Source organism: Theobroma cacao, chromosome 9, assembly GCF_053813885.1.
Source record: "Theobroma cacao isolate CCN51 chromosome 9, ASM5381388v1, whole genome shotgun sequence".
NCBI classification, from domain to species: Eukaryota; Viridiplantae; Streptophyta; class Magnoliopsida; order Malvales; family Malvaceae; genus Theobroma; species Theobroma cacao.
Genome location: NC_142647.1, coordinates 5050320 through 5065188, shown reverse-complemented (window position 1 = coordinate 5065188; position 14869 = coordinate 5050320). Strand labels below are relative to the sequence as shown.

At 36.4% G+C, this 14869-nt stretch overlaps 1 protein-coding gene across 2 annotated transcripts; it reads right to left on the bottom strand.

Moving 5' to 3' along the window:
• Nucleotides 1-885: 885 nt before the first annotated feature.
• LOC18588472 (uncharacterized) lies at nt 886-13383 on the bottom strand. Of its 2 annotated transcripts, none has more exons than XM_007012900.3 (22): nt 12303-13383; nt 10948-11063; nt 10396-10604; nt 9671-9790; nt 9331-9459; nt 9116-9241; nt 8698-8753; nt 8524-8623; nt 8282-8399; nt 7943-8152; nt 6679-7009; nt 5750-5843; nt 5240-5348; nt 4711-4982; nt 4458-4585; nt 4024-4258; nt 3152-3340; nt 2766-3055; nt 2497-2665; nt 2142-2384; nt 1533-1618; nt 886-1373 (listed from the first exon to the last, which is right to left on the bottom strand). In XM_007012900.3, the coding sequence occupies exons 1-22, from the start codon at nt 13127-13129 to the stop codon at nt 1226-1228; spliced, it is 4305 nt and encodes a 1434-aa protein (XP_007012962.3). In that variant the 5' UTR covers nt 13130-13383; the 3' UTR covers nt 886-1225. The 2 variants fall into 2 exon arrangements, with proteins under 2 accessions (XP_007012962.3, XP_007012963.3); XM_007012901.3 differs by having other exon boundaries at nt 2497-2662.
• Nucleotides 13384-14869: the final 1486 nt, after the last annotated feature.

Sequence of the window (14869 nt, the reverse complement as noted above, 5' to 3'; positions counted from 1 at the left end):
TTCCACATCCTTACGTAATATTCTGAGTAGGCATTCAATCCATTAGGCTATGGGCTTACATCAAACTACCCATAAAAGGTAAAGGATTCTGTGAATGGCCAAGAATCCATATTTGTTGTCCTGAGAAACGCAATTATTAAAGGTTTTTAAATAGAGAAGAATATTGAAACTGACGTTGCCTTCTTACTTGTTTATATTATGTTGAAGGAAAATAGGAGATCTGAAACCTTTTCTGTTGTCTCTTTGTGCAAAAAATGTAAAACCTTTGGGTAAATTCACTTTCATTAGGAAAATGATTACTTGTAATTGTCCAATTTCGAATACACCAAAACCCAAGCTGTACATATAAAAATTAAGACAAGTTCCATCAATTTGCAATGGGAATTGTGGCTTCCACCTCATCTTATCACATTACACCACTTAAAGTCCATATTTAATAATGATCGATGCTTGTGCCCAACTTACCCAGAATTTGATGGAAAAAGCATCTACCAAACATCAGAAAAAGTTTTTGCCTATGGTAAATGCTACAGAAAAGGAAAACATGTATCACATTCCTGCACCTTATGTCAGAAACAAATGAATACAAATTTAACCTGGAAATTCAATGGTTGAATCCATTTGTTTCTGTTTTTTTCCTCAATACACATCACAAAAAGGAGAACACCGGCACATCATCTCATAGCCTATAAAAGTTGCAATGAGACAGATGGACATAAAGAGAGACTAAATGGGGGTTGAGCCTTTAGATTCCTTCATGTCAATTTTTCACTTAACTAGAGGAATTACTATAAAAGAAACTCAAGCAAGTAAGAATTATCCATCGGTTTATTATGGAAAAAAGAAAACCCATTTCCATAGTACTGAAAAGAATAGAAGCCTAAGTTGGGAGGCAAACAATGATTCATTTCCTTGTTTCTGTGATTACCTAATTACAAGTACAAATTATACATTGAGGTACCAAATCCGTCATTTACACTCAGTCAGTCGTCATACTTCCTTCAGTTATATACCATTTTGCTATTCAATAATCCATCACACTCAATTACAAGGAAACCCACAATGACTCTACAAAAACTAAGTATATCCTATTTAAACTGCCTAACTCAAATTAAGAAGAACTACATTTTCACACCCAACACCAAAAAACGGAGAAGAATGGGGTAAGTTTCCTAAAAGCCTGACCATCTTTCTAACTTCTGCTGTAAGTATTCAAAAAAATCCTTCATGATTGCCAGAACACATCCGGATCACTGCTATATAATGATTGATCTTGAATTTCTTGGTTAGCCACATGGCAATCAATAAGTCGTGCTTGGATAATTTTACACAGCACTAATCCAGAAGGAAGCATCCACCATTCACTTTCATCCCTGCACCAGCAAAAATGCCATAACAACAGCATAAAAATTTCAGCAAACACAAACTAGTAGCTTATCCTTGAAATAAGAAATGGTATTTTTTATTACTAGTAAGGCAAGCATACTTTATAGAGTTAACCATGGCCATGATAGCAGATAAAACATACTTACATGCTTAAATTCCATGACTGAAAATTTATATGCTTTTTGCTTGAGTGGCTCCAGTAATGTAGAAATCCACAAACAAAGGCAGTTACCTGTCACAAAAGAGAAATCTGATTTGAGAAATCAGGATAACAAATGCTTGAAATCTCTTTGCCATTGTACAAAGAGAGATGGGACAGGACAGGGTTCAAAAGTAACTTATCGCTTTACTTATCCTTGCAAGTAGTGACATGCAAGTTTGAGCAGTATAACTGCCTATAAACCCCTTATTTTGTCATGTATATCTATTACAGCAATCGCTACAGCAGTGCAAACAAGTACAAGCAATACTAATTATGCAAAAGCTTTACTGACTTTTCCTCCAAAGAATCAAAAGATCATGACATCTCTTCCATTAATCACACATAAAAAATCAGCACAGTTGCCTCGGGTGCTCATTATCAATTTGAAATTAATGGCAAAAACAGCATATCTTTCATTCTTGTATTATTAGAAGCTAAGGCAATATTTGTGCAGCTACAGTTTTCATGCACGTTCAATGATATCATGTTTTAAACCATGCATTATTTATTGAACATTAAGAATTAGCCTAAAAGTAACCTCACAACAACTTACCACATTGATCAAGGATGTAATATTCCATAGAGCATATACACGTGCAAGGCCAGCTGATCGTCTCGGTCCATGACTAAACAAGGCACTGATACCAGCTGGGAATGGAAAGAGTATTGCAAGAGGAAGGAAGAACAAAACTAAAAAGAAGTCCAGCAGTGATATCGAATACAACTGTAGCAACGTAAGCAAACCTAAGCTAAAATCTCCTAGAAGTAATATAGAGATAAGCAAACCGACAAGATCCTGCCAATAATAAGGGAGAGGAAAGTTAGAGCTTCATCCTAAGATTTCAACCAAATGTAAGTCAAGGAAAGGATAAATAACCTAATTGTCTACTCCAAAGAAAATGAACAACCTGATGACCAACAGGCTTGGTATTGTAAACTATAAAGGAAAAGGGATAACAAATTGCCCTCTTCATTTTAAGTGTTCGTAAGCTTTTTGCGAGCAATATCCCTCCAGATATCCTTTGGCATGTCCTTAAATGTTCACTGGCTCCTGAGCAACCAACTGAGTCTCTCCTACTAGCACCACACCAATTGCAAATCCCCAAAAAAAGATTAAGTTAAGGCAAATTTTATATTTGAACTAATTGCCAAAGAAACACTATCAAACAATTGATACCATGAATGCTCCATAGGTGGCAAACATCTATCTTGACGTCCAGTCCAGTACCGCACACTTTCATTGCCAGTAGCACATACTATAAGTCCAAACTGACAATAACCAGAAGAAGTTGGCTGAAACCACCCAAGATCAACACATACACCATATGTAATTAAGGTAGGGTTTGCATGTGTTTCAAGCCAGCTAATAACATGACCAAAAGTAAGTTTCAAGTGTCCACAGCGAACTAGGCGCAATTGACAATTTAGACCAGCCACTAATCGATACCATATGGTTGGCGGAACAGACTGAAAGAAAAAAGGAAAAAATAGCACTCAACCATTAAAAGAAGTTATCAATCAAATTTTTCTAAACAACCATTTAACAACTAATTAACTGCAAACCTGACTCATCAAGCTAGTAAGAATGTTATCACTTTGAAGAGAGAAAGGAGCCATGTAACTTCCATCTCCTCCAAAAACCAAAGACATTGGAAATCTTTGATGAAGACGAGGAGGAAGGTCATTCCTCTTTTCATCTCCACCAAGGAAAAAGTCCACATATGCAAGCATTAGATCTGTGGTTGCAGCGACCTGCACAGTAACACAGTAATTATCAGGGATAAAATTTTCAATTTCATTGGTACGATATAAATGACACACAGCCGGTTAAGGAACTAAAAGATATCAACAAAAAAATCAATCTCAACTTGTAGAGCTATTATGCCTACAAGTACAGACAGTGCAATATTTTCATCTGTTTCAATCACAGAGGACATTTTAAACCATAAGACCAATGAAAGAATAAATTACTCCATGATATACTAGAGAAACAAGATTTTAGAGTGAAACACGCCAATCAATCACAAATGACAAATCAAACCCTCTTCAATTTCTTCCACAACATTAATTAACTAGCCATGCCCAATAGCAACAATCTTATAATACCTCAAGGAATTTAGATTTCAAAGACGGGACCAGATACATCTTCATGATTTCATCTGGAAGTATTCACTTGCTATTTAAGACATGCCCATTCCACTTCATCTGAGCAAGCACATTCTACGGAAGAAAAAACCTTATACAAGTAAAACACTATTTTTTTTTCCAAGAGGAGAAATTCTAACTCCATAATCATTGAAAATCCTTTTTGATTTTCAAACAGCTTCCCTCCAATTACAGCATCCATATTGATATCCCAACATATAACAAGTCTAAAGAAAAGCCTTATGCAATATTATAGAATAAATTTGAGAATATTTTTTGGAAGAAGGTACCTTGAGCCCTTCATATAAAGCACGTGAACGGCAAGAACGCAGGCAAGAATGATCATATTCAGATCGAACAAATTCACGTAGCTGTTGCAATTTATTTTTTCGGCATTGCTGTAGCCAGGACCATGCAAGTGGATACGCAAGAATAGAAAGAATGCTGTAGATTGATCCTTCCCACCACTGATATGCAGCTAAACCATTAATCTCATCCACAAATCTATTGAAGGCATCCTCATATCTGCCATGTCAATGAATTCGAGAACTCTTTTACAATACTTAAAATAATTTCTACCTATTAAACTTTTAAAACAATTAGTATACTTCACAGCTGCTCATAAAGAAGTGAAGAACAAAACCTGTAATTATGCACTAGCATTAAAGTGAAAATTGACCACCAAACTATAATGCATCAAGGAGGCAAAAAAATAAGAACTTACACAATTTCAATTACTTGCTCCGGTGGAGAATGAGGTAGATGCCAAGGTTCAGTAAATGTATTTGGTCCCATAAAATACATTCTGTGCACATGAGTTTGGGATTCCTCAGTTCTATTTGTCTCCAAAACCTGATAGATAAAAGAATCAAATACTTGAGAACACCATCTTAAAAGTAGCCAGCTCGGGTTTGTATTTTGATTAGCATGACAGACAAATCATCAAATGTAATAGTGAAGAAACTAGAAAAGAAGACCTCATTCAATGACTCCAGGAAAGGGAATGAGTGATCTATTCGAGAGCCACGACGGGCAGGCACTAGAGCTGGTAATTCATCCCCACCAACATATTTCATCCTTGCAACACTAAGAACTAGTGCTAAAAGGACGAGGAGGCCTAAAAGAATAAGACCAAACAACCATGGCCCACCAAAAGTATATACCAGCTCTTCAAGTGCAGTGTAACAGTGTGGCATATGATATCTTTCAGAAATGCACTTATAAGGGCAGGGGCTTTCAGTAACACCACCTGTAGAAAAGATCAGGCTGAGACCAATGAGAAGAGTTATTACCCAAAAAAGAAGAAAAAAAAAAGCAGAACCTCCAACTATGCAAGCCTTAAAATGCAATATATTCTTGACAGCAACGAGAAAAGAAATACCACACTAACCAAAAACTCTTAAATTTTATAAAGTAATAAACTGAGAAAGCTCCACACTAATGCATGCAACAACAGAAGGCCATGCTTCAACATCTATAAGCGCTAGAGTTAAATCTTATAAATACCTCGAACATTAACATATAAGGCTCGACTTGGAAGCTTATTAGATGGGCAATCAAGACAAAGGACTCTATCAGATCCACTGACATTCTTAAAAGTCCCAACAGGGCATTCCTGCAGTGGAAGTACTCAATTTGTGAAAAAAAAAATAGATGAACAATTGCAGCAAATAACCAATTACACCTCTGATTACTCGATTATCATGGGAAGATATGTGTGTGAGAAGAAATCAAGCGCTATCTTGGCGACCAGGAAACATTTAGAAATAGCTACAGTGCTGCAAACAAGTCAATTTTTTTCAAAAAGCAGGCAACATTCATTTCATGAAGAAAACCTTTAATATAGCGGTCAACAAAAGAGAACATTATTTCAACTGAAAGTTCTCTTAAGCACACTACTTTAAAAAATTCCAAAATGAAAGGCATACTTAACTTCTTTAGAAAATTACACCATGACTAAAATTAGCCCTTAAAACAAGTCCAAAATAAAGTGACACTGTGCATTTGCAAATCTACCTCACAAAAGATACCATAAAGCCCTTTAGGACAGGCCTTTCCAGTGATAGTTCCATTTTCCCCAGTGTGACCCTGAGCTCTGCCAGAGCCTCCCCTGCAATAAGGAAACAAAAAGCACCAATAATCTGAATAATTTCATGAAGAATCCACAACCAAGCTAGTTGAAAACCAATCAACAGGCAAGGTATTAAAAGTATTGCAAGTTTAGTACAGCTTCAAAAGGTAAATGGAGGATTCTGTCACTTATGAACAAGAAATGCTTCATTTCCAGTTCTATTAACTTAATCAGCCAAGGAAGAGGATATCCTTTATTAAGAACATGAAAGCTATGAAGTATCTCAACTACATAAGAATCAGAAGATCCTTAATGGCTAGCACTTAACAAGCATGATCCAAAAAATTCAAAGTTGACAGCAGTGTGCAGTTGTCCCATCATTCTTCCTTGCTTTCTTGTTCCTCCAGCATTCCATAATATACATCATAACAAAAGGGCCCACATGTCCAGACCCACCTATCAACATGCTATCCTATCTGCACTATGTGGGATTTTGAGGCCATTGAAAGACAGAATGAGCTAGTAACCAAACCTTTTTGCTCAGTTAGTTAAACTGAGAGCTGAATAAAGATTAAGTAACCATTATGATTTCAGGATTAAAATTGGAGTAGCATACTAAAATGGGAGTGATCACCATTTATTAGCTACTAAACTATTCAAAGAATATAAGTGTAACATACGTTGTTATCAAGGCATATCAGATTATGCATTTAAATTTTCCTTCGTTGAATACCAAATCCAATTCATCAATAGTACACAATTATAACAAGGCAGATCTTGGGGGTTGGCAGTGTTGGGTAGGGAAGCTGGCAACTTAAGCTTTCATTTGATGCAAAACGTATGAAGCAAGTTACATGACTCATTAACTACAAACCTGGTGATAATGCTTCCTTTCACACTTGCTATGGGAAGATACTCATCCCCAGTTGGTATATCTGACCAATGAAAGTGAACCCGTCCACCACCTCCACCGCCACCACCACTTGGGCTGCCATGTCCTCCGGCAGTCGAGATAACTGAAGAATCACCAAGCACAATTGTATGAACAAATAAAAGGATAGTTCCACCAGATCCACCGCCAGGACCTATGTTTGAAATGGTGCTATGGGCCTGCTTCCTGATAGCTTCCCCAAAGCTTTCTCCATCAGCTCTAAGGGAACCATAGACAGTCAAACTTGATAATAAGTGCTCCAATGAACCCATCACTGTTCGGGCAAACAACGATTGAAATATTAACAGGAGTAGAGATTGCCAAAACCAAATTACATCAGCAAAAGTCACCACGGGAGAGCAGCAAAACAATCACCCAACTTTAATGATGTACATAAAACCTAACAGAAGGAACTCACCTTTTCTTCTTTGTATCAATATCGGAAAACAAAAGAAAAAGTTCAGAACCATTACCTGAATAATTACTTACAAATAATAGGATATCTGAAATTCAACTTATCCTTGGACTGTATCCACCACTCAGAATATGAGTTGGACAAAGCCAAGAACTGAATCGGATTAAGGCAACTGATCATATTACCAAAAAAAACCATCCACGTTAAAGTTTACTTGAATGCAATTTCTCATACTGAATGAAAGTTAATCTAAATTTCTGCATTGGATCAACTTTATGAGAGCCAATGAAATGTGTCACACATTTATAGAGAATAAAGTTAAAATACTACAATAGATTTACCATATTATGTTGAACTATCAAGTCGATGCAGTTAGAATTGATGCAAATAATTTTCCTAACAAAGGTTCATAGCTGTTAAATAATTGGAAATAATTGTGTCAAAAATGTTGATTAAATAAATTTAAAAAAGAAAATGGAATTAGATGCCCGTTGCACCAAGGACCAGCAAAATATTCAATAGCCTCACAAAAGATTATATATGTGCCATTGGCAGCAGCACTTAAAGGCTTAAGCCTCTGGCATCAAGCCCTATGGCTACACCATGAGTAAATGTCAATTATATATTAGGACAAGTCTCCAAGGTTGACACGTTAAAATCATTCAATCTCATCTAACTAAAGTACAAAACAAAAACATCAACGACCTAACCACTTTCCCATGCTCTATCTCATCAAAAGAACATGAAATAATTAATAAAAAGATTAGAATCTCATCAGATTCAGAAGCTTACCTATTATTCCACCACCAGCAGTTGTGCCAGCAAGACTATCATTTCCGCTACCACTACCAAGTTCACAAGGCAAATCAGCATCTCCATATGAAACACCACCTTCAATAAAACTGCCATCAAAGTATCCCTCCCCACCTTTGCCACCGTGTCCTCCACCTCCACCAAGACCATTATTGAGTACTTTTCCCCTACCCACCCCACCAGTGCAACCTAGAGCAGTCCAAATCAGAATGCTTGGCCAAATAATTGAATTCTAGAATGTTCTAACATTATTCCATATTAAAAATGACCAGCTCCTCGCATTAAAAGTTCAAACCAAAAATTAGGTAAAAGCCATACCCAGTGCAGACGTGGTAATTTCTCCAGAAGAATGAACAATGATACTTCTAACCCAGTGAAAATGAACAACAGATCCTGTTATAACGCCCTCAATAACAATATCTTCAACACGACATATCTGCAATGCCATTCCAATCCAACAATTGATTAGCAAGCTAAACAAACAAAACCTTCAAAGCAGTGAATTCTACTCTAATCTGACCAAGATGTAAGACTTCGAATTCAAGGTGGCTAACAAACACCTGAAGGGTGAAGGATAATGAAGAATTCACGTTGCAATCCTCAGGTGGATGAACAAGTTCCATGGGGCAATCCTGAAGTTCACAGTAGAGCCGTGGGGTCCTGCCAGTTACCAAAACTTAACATTTAACAAGATAAGTACAGCAGATATAAACTGTTTTAAATAAATAACTTACATATCATTGTTACTGGCATTTTCCAAGGGACCTCGCAAAATAGATCCACTTCCAACCTTCATATTATTAAGGAAAAGTTAGTGCATGAACAAGTAAGGAGAAAGCAAAAATTAAATGGAACATCGACTCAAGTAGCAAAGTTTTCAATTTTCAAATTTCTATTCAATTCAAAAGAAAAAGAGGGGGCAAAACCTAAAAAACCAGCTGGCACCTAGTTTACCACTAAAGAAGTAGGAGCAAACTATACGCAAACTTTGGTCCCATAGTTGTCAATTATGTAGAACACACAGTTGTATGCGCTATCCATCTACCCATACGTAACAAAAATGACTAACAAGACCCCTTCAACACTGAACTGGGAACTTTGGTTCCAAAAGGCTATATTCATATGCCAAACCAAAGAGAACATCCAGCTTACATTGATACTGAAAAATAATGAGAGGATCAAACGCTGTGCTTCAATCATATCCCCTGGTCCAGACAAATTCAAAAAACCTTGTCCATGAACTCCCAAATTTGCATTAGATTGTATCACTGAAGATTCCTAAAAACCACAAAGCACCATATCATACCAGGATGCAACATAAGTTAGGGTTATTTTGTTAAAATGTAAACATAAGTGAGGTTAGTTACCCTGAGGACCACCAAATTGCTGGCCTCAAGCAAGGACGTCGCTACAATAGCATCAGCACCACCATCTATAAGCATTTTGGAATTCCACATCAAGTGCATTTTGACGGACATACGAAGAGCCCCGTATATCTATAATTTAAATTGAAAGAAGTAAAGTGAAGACTATCATTAACATAATAACAACATAGTGGACAATGACAATCTAGATTGTAGCTATTTCACATGGCAAAAGATCGAGGCAGAGCCCAGTAGTATCTGAACTAAACAGAAATAGAAACAAGTAAAGCTGTTAAATCATTGAGAAATGCTCCACTTGTGCAGCAAAGCAACAATTACTTGCCTTGACAATTGAATCGCTCATTAAAAGTTCTTCTGCCATCAATTCAAACTCAGATGAAGCATAATGGGCAAGGCCAAAGCTTAGAACTGCACCACATGATAAGTGAATTTGTCCCCTAACCTATATAAGGACTTACAATGTCAAATTATGAAATACATAAGATTAAATTGGACAAACATGATTTACAAGACTAGAAATACATTGAATTATATCTTAGGAAGAATCATCCACAAAACTTTTTGCACATACGTACATACAAAGGTCTGTGCACATGTCTAACTCTCATGTTTTGTTACATTAACTTGGATACAGGTTTAGTGTACACTGTTTTTTGACAAATATTCCCATTAATTTTGAGGATCAAAGTGTCTATACCAATTAACATTTCAAGATTTTCAACTGGCGTTCAACATGGTTACATTAGGGTGATAGTCCAATATGCCAGCCATCAGAAGTTGACATATCCCAATTCCTAAGTACCATTTTAATCACTTAAGTTTCAACAATTGACTCAAGCAACCACATCTGATTCAACCTTTTAGGGAGGAGATAAACAGATCAAGCAATTGCAAAATAATTGTCCTGACCTCTATAAAGAATAACTACTTAAATGCATGATTTGGAAAGATCTAAACCAAAGAAACGCGATTCTCCTGAAACTCAATTTACAGCAATAATTATATAGTATATTCAAATAAGAACACAAGATTTAGTTGTCCAATGACCTGAACACGGCTCCAAAATAAAGGAACAGAAGCCTTGGCATGATCTCGAATATAAACATTTGTCCAAAGTGGTTGTTTAGGGAACTCCATTAAAAGTGTGTCAGTGCTTGTTGACATGTTGTGATTGCTAACTATTAGACTCCGAGGCACAGCATCATAATATGTACCTGCAGCACCTGCATTACCTTTACAGCCAAAACTTGTTCCTCCTGCCAAAAAACAAAGATGGCATAATGGAATTAATAGATATTAGACAATATCTTTTCAGTAAGAGTACATATTTACAAACAGAATGGAGTTTTGGCTCCAAGCAACTTTCGCTCTTCAACATTTAACATTTAATTGTTTTTTGTAAGTTGACATATAAAATTTTTGTAGATAAAAGATACTCTTAATCAAGCTTTCACTCGTATTTTCAACAATGACCAAAACAGCTTCCAATAGTGATTTAGCACAATTCAAAAAAGAACTTCTACTTAGAATCACTGAACAGGCAGTCTAGTGAGCCATTTATTTAAGCATAAGAAGTTTACATAGAAACTCAACACATACCATGAATAAAGAATTCTGTATCATCATGCCTACTAAAAACATCAATTGAAATTCTTCCACCACCACCTCCAGCAAATCCATTCCCCCCAGAGGCACTTATCCTGCCACTTCCAGTCCTGTCTTTCATAAGAAGGTCATTATTAGAAAATTCATAATCCATTTATTTAGAAAAATTTACAGTGAAACTTGTAGCGACATACTATAAATAGACCAAAAAGGAGTATACTGCAGGAAAAATATGAGTATTAAACAGAAGGAAATGGAGCAACATGCAACCACCTTTTTTCTCTGAAACAAAGTCCAAATAAATTAAAGCATACAAGAGGCATCACAGCAACATAGAGTTCAATATGACATTAATAGTAGATTGAATGAGCGAATGACCTTTTAACTTTGTGAGAAAATCCATTCAATGTGCTGATCATTCAGTGCAAAAATTATTACTTATGCATGGATAATATATTTTAATAATAAAAGAAAAGTCTGAAGGAAAACAAACTACAGCAATAGTGAAAATTTGAAGAGACTCTGCCATCAATTTCAAGCATAAGGAGCATACAATAACTTCAACACCAAAAGTATGGGAGAAAAAGTCTAGAGTTTCTCAACATTTTGGTCTACATATATATGTCATCTATTTTGTGGAAGCGTGTGAGCTAAGAAAGAAAAATATCTGGAAATGCACGTACGGCAATCCAAGTAATCGAATGTCAACACTAATTTAAATCATTATTCTACTTTGTAGCCTAATTCTGATTCTCCTCAATATATTTATACATTCACTCAACTCTCTCTGTTCTAAAAATACCCAAAGTTCCTCCAGAAGATAATTCAGCTTCTCTCTTCAAACTTCATATTCACTTTGAGTTTCTCTCATTTTTTTAGTTTCATCCTCACTCTTATTCTCACCCAATGCCCCATGACCTCCCAACTCGTAACCACAAGATCCTCCGTTACAGAAACAAATACAATGCAAGATATCACCTTTCAAAAAAAAAAAAAAATACAATGCAAGATATATACATTAGACATGCATAAGGAAATGGGATCGCTTGACAAAGTCATTAACTGAAAATGATAGATACCGATCCAAAGACAAACTAAAAGCATCATAAATTAATCATAAACCTTGATTACAGAATCAAATACAATGCAAGATATACACGTCTATGCAAGAGGAAATGGGACCATTTGACAAAGTCATTTACTGAAAATGATAGATACCAATCCAAAGACAAACTAAAGGCATCATAAATCAATCATATACTACAGAAAACAAATATATCATCATAGCAATTAAAACTCACGTGAATCCTATAAAACTGATGAGCAGGGGGGAAAGCAAATTAAATTACATTCTATGAGCCTTGATATAAATGCTCCCACCAGAGCCTCCACCCCCTTTTACGCCCCCATCACCTCCATTTGCCAATAAACTCCCGCCAACGTCAACCGTCTCCTCCACCTCAAACCTTATCCTCCCACCTCCTTCCCCTCCATAATCATCCTCTTTACTAGTCGTCCCTCCTTTACTCCCATAACTCCAAGGCTTCTCCAACGATGACCAAGAGTAAGCATCTCCTCCCCACACATCATCCGGCAGTTTGGTGTTATCTGTGACGCAACTTGCGCCTCTCCCTCCGTGGCCCCCGCCCGCGCCCTGAATCCCCGAAGGGGTTCCACTCGTCTGAGCCGGGGGTTGACCAGCTAAGCCACTTACGTTTACCACTGAACCTTCAAAGAAACTTGCATTCCAAGCCGAAACGAATACTGTCCCGGCAAACACGCTGGAGTTTTGACCCAAACTGAATTCCCCATGACTCACATTAATGGATATCGAGCAACTCTTTATAGGGCAACTCAAAACGACACCAGGAAGTACGTGGAAGCTGCCGCTTCCTGCTATATACACATCTTTGTGAAAATTCAAGCTGGAATTGAGCTCGCAGACTGTGTCGAGAGAGCCAACTCCTTTTAAATCTTCTTCGCACGAGAGAGAAGGTGGAAGCGGTGGCAGTGAAGGCGGCGGAGGCGACGGGGGAGTGTAGTCTCCGTGAAAAGAGTCGACATCGAAGGCGATGATCGAGAATTCATCAATTTGAACAACGGAAAAACAAGGGTTTATAGTGAAAATAAAGAAAAAAATTAGAAAATTGAGCCATTTAAAAGAGGCGAGATTCATTTACAAAGAAAAACCCAACATGTAAAACAAATTGGGTTTATAAAAAAAAAGAATAAGAAAATTAAAAATTGATCGTGCAAACCGGTAGTTTGAATTATCAGTTTACCAGTAGGGGTTTAATTGAAATGAAAAGGGGGTAGAACTGAAAATACGTAGAAGTTGCGCGGCTATGTCTGGAAATCAGGGTGGAGGATAAATTCCTGTATGTAGAAGAGAAAAAGACAGTGCTGATTGCGGGAGGGAAATTGAAGCGAAAGATCAGAGAGAGAGGAGGAAGAACAATTTGACGCTGACAGCTCCCACGTGTGTGACACGTGTTAGTTCTTTGGGTTTTTTCAAGGCCTTTTCTTGGGCTTCAGCCCGAACTTCGCCCAATTCAAGTTTCATTAATCCTAGTAACTTTTTTTTTTATTTTGAGGTTTTCTTTTGCTTTTGGTCTCCGCTCATGTTTATTTCATAAGTAAACTAGTTATTGACCCGCGTTATATCGTGGGTGTTATTAATTGATAATAAATGAATCTATGCTAAGTTAGGTATTGCTTCAATTTGCTAAGAAATACGATTGATTTTGCTTCAATTTACTAAGAAATGATTCTCTGGTATTCCCTGGGTTCCTGCCCATGTCAACAGCTGATGTTACTTAGAGCTTCTTATTTAATTGGTTGGCAATGTCTTCAACTCTATGTAAATTGTCAACTGATATTTATTACCATTGATCTTTAGCATCTAGAAATTGTTCAATCAAAATAGGAAAGGTAGCAGTCATTTTTCATTGACAGCTTGTTCTGTGCAACATGATCTACATGTTGTTCAATGTCCTTGTAATCGCAAACCAGGTAGTTTTTGTTTCTGTGAGCAATCCTTTCATGAAGAATCATTTTGCAGCTGCTAGTCTAAATTTGCCTGTTACTTCGATGAAGCCATAATCACTTGGAGGAATTCTAGTGACAATTCCACATTCAATTCTTCCCATCCTTGGTTCTGTACTTGGAAGTATTAGATGAGCAACATATATCATTGTTATTATATGATAAAAGAGTTCTTCAACAGCAGCTTTTGCTGTTTCTAATGCATTCGTGGTAACATTGGGTATCACACATAGGATTATGAAGTTTACTATAATAATATCATACATTACAAAATATATAAAAGTTGTTTTATGTTCAGTGATGAACAACTGAACATTTTGTTGTCCAAAAAAAAGACAAAGTTTGATCTGTACAAATTCTTTCAAAATATGCAGCGTCAATTTTTGGACAACATCAGAGAAGTAAGATGGTGTTTATGAAGCAACAAAAACTTATGTCACAGCAGTGATTATAGATTTTCAGCCATGTTTATCTTGTTTCTGTTCAGCATTGTAACAAATATTAAATAAGAGATGGTCAGTTTAAGATAATATTTAATAGGAAGGAAAATATAATCATAATAGCAACATTGCCACTAAGAAGACATCTTAGATGTATATTATTAAATTCAGAAATCTAAAATAATATATGAAAATGTAAAGTAGTTGTCTATTACCTCATTTTGACTTTTTTGATTGGAGATTCTTCAGGAAAAAGGTCTTGCTGTATTTGGTTTTCTGGTGAGGAAGTAGGGCATTCTTGGACTTCGAGGTTGCTCTTTTTTTTATTCAAATGTAAAGTAGATTCACAGGTAGATGATTGTCCAAGCATCATTGTTGGTTTCTGGGCTTCATTAACAGCTTTGCAACTATTGATTTTGAAGGTAAGATTT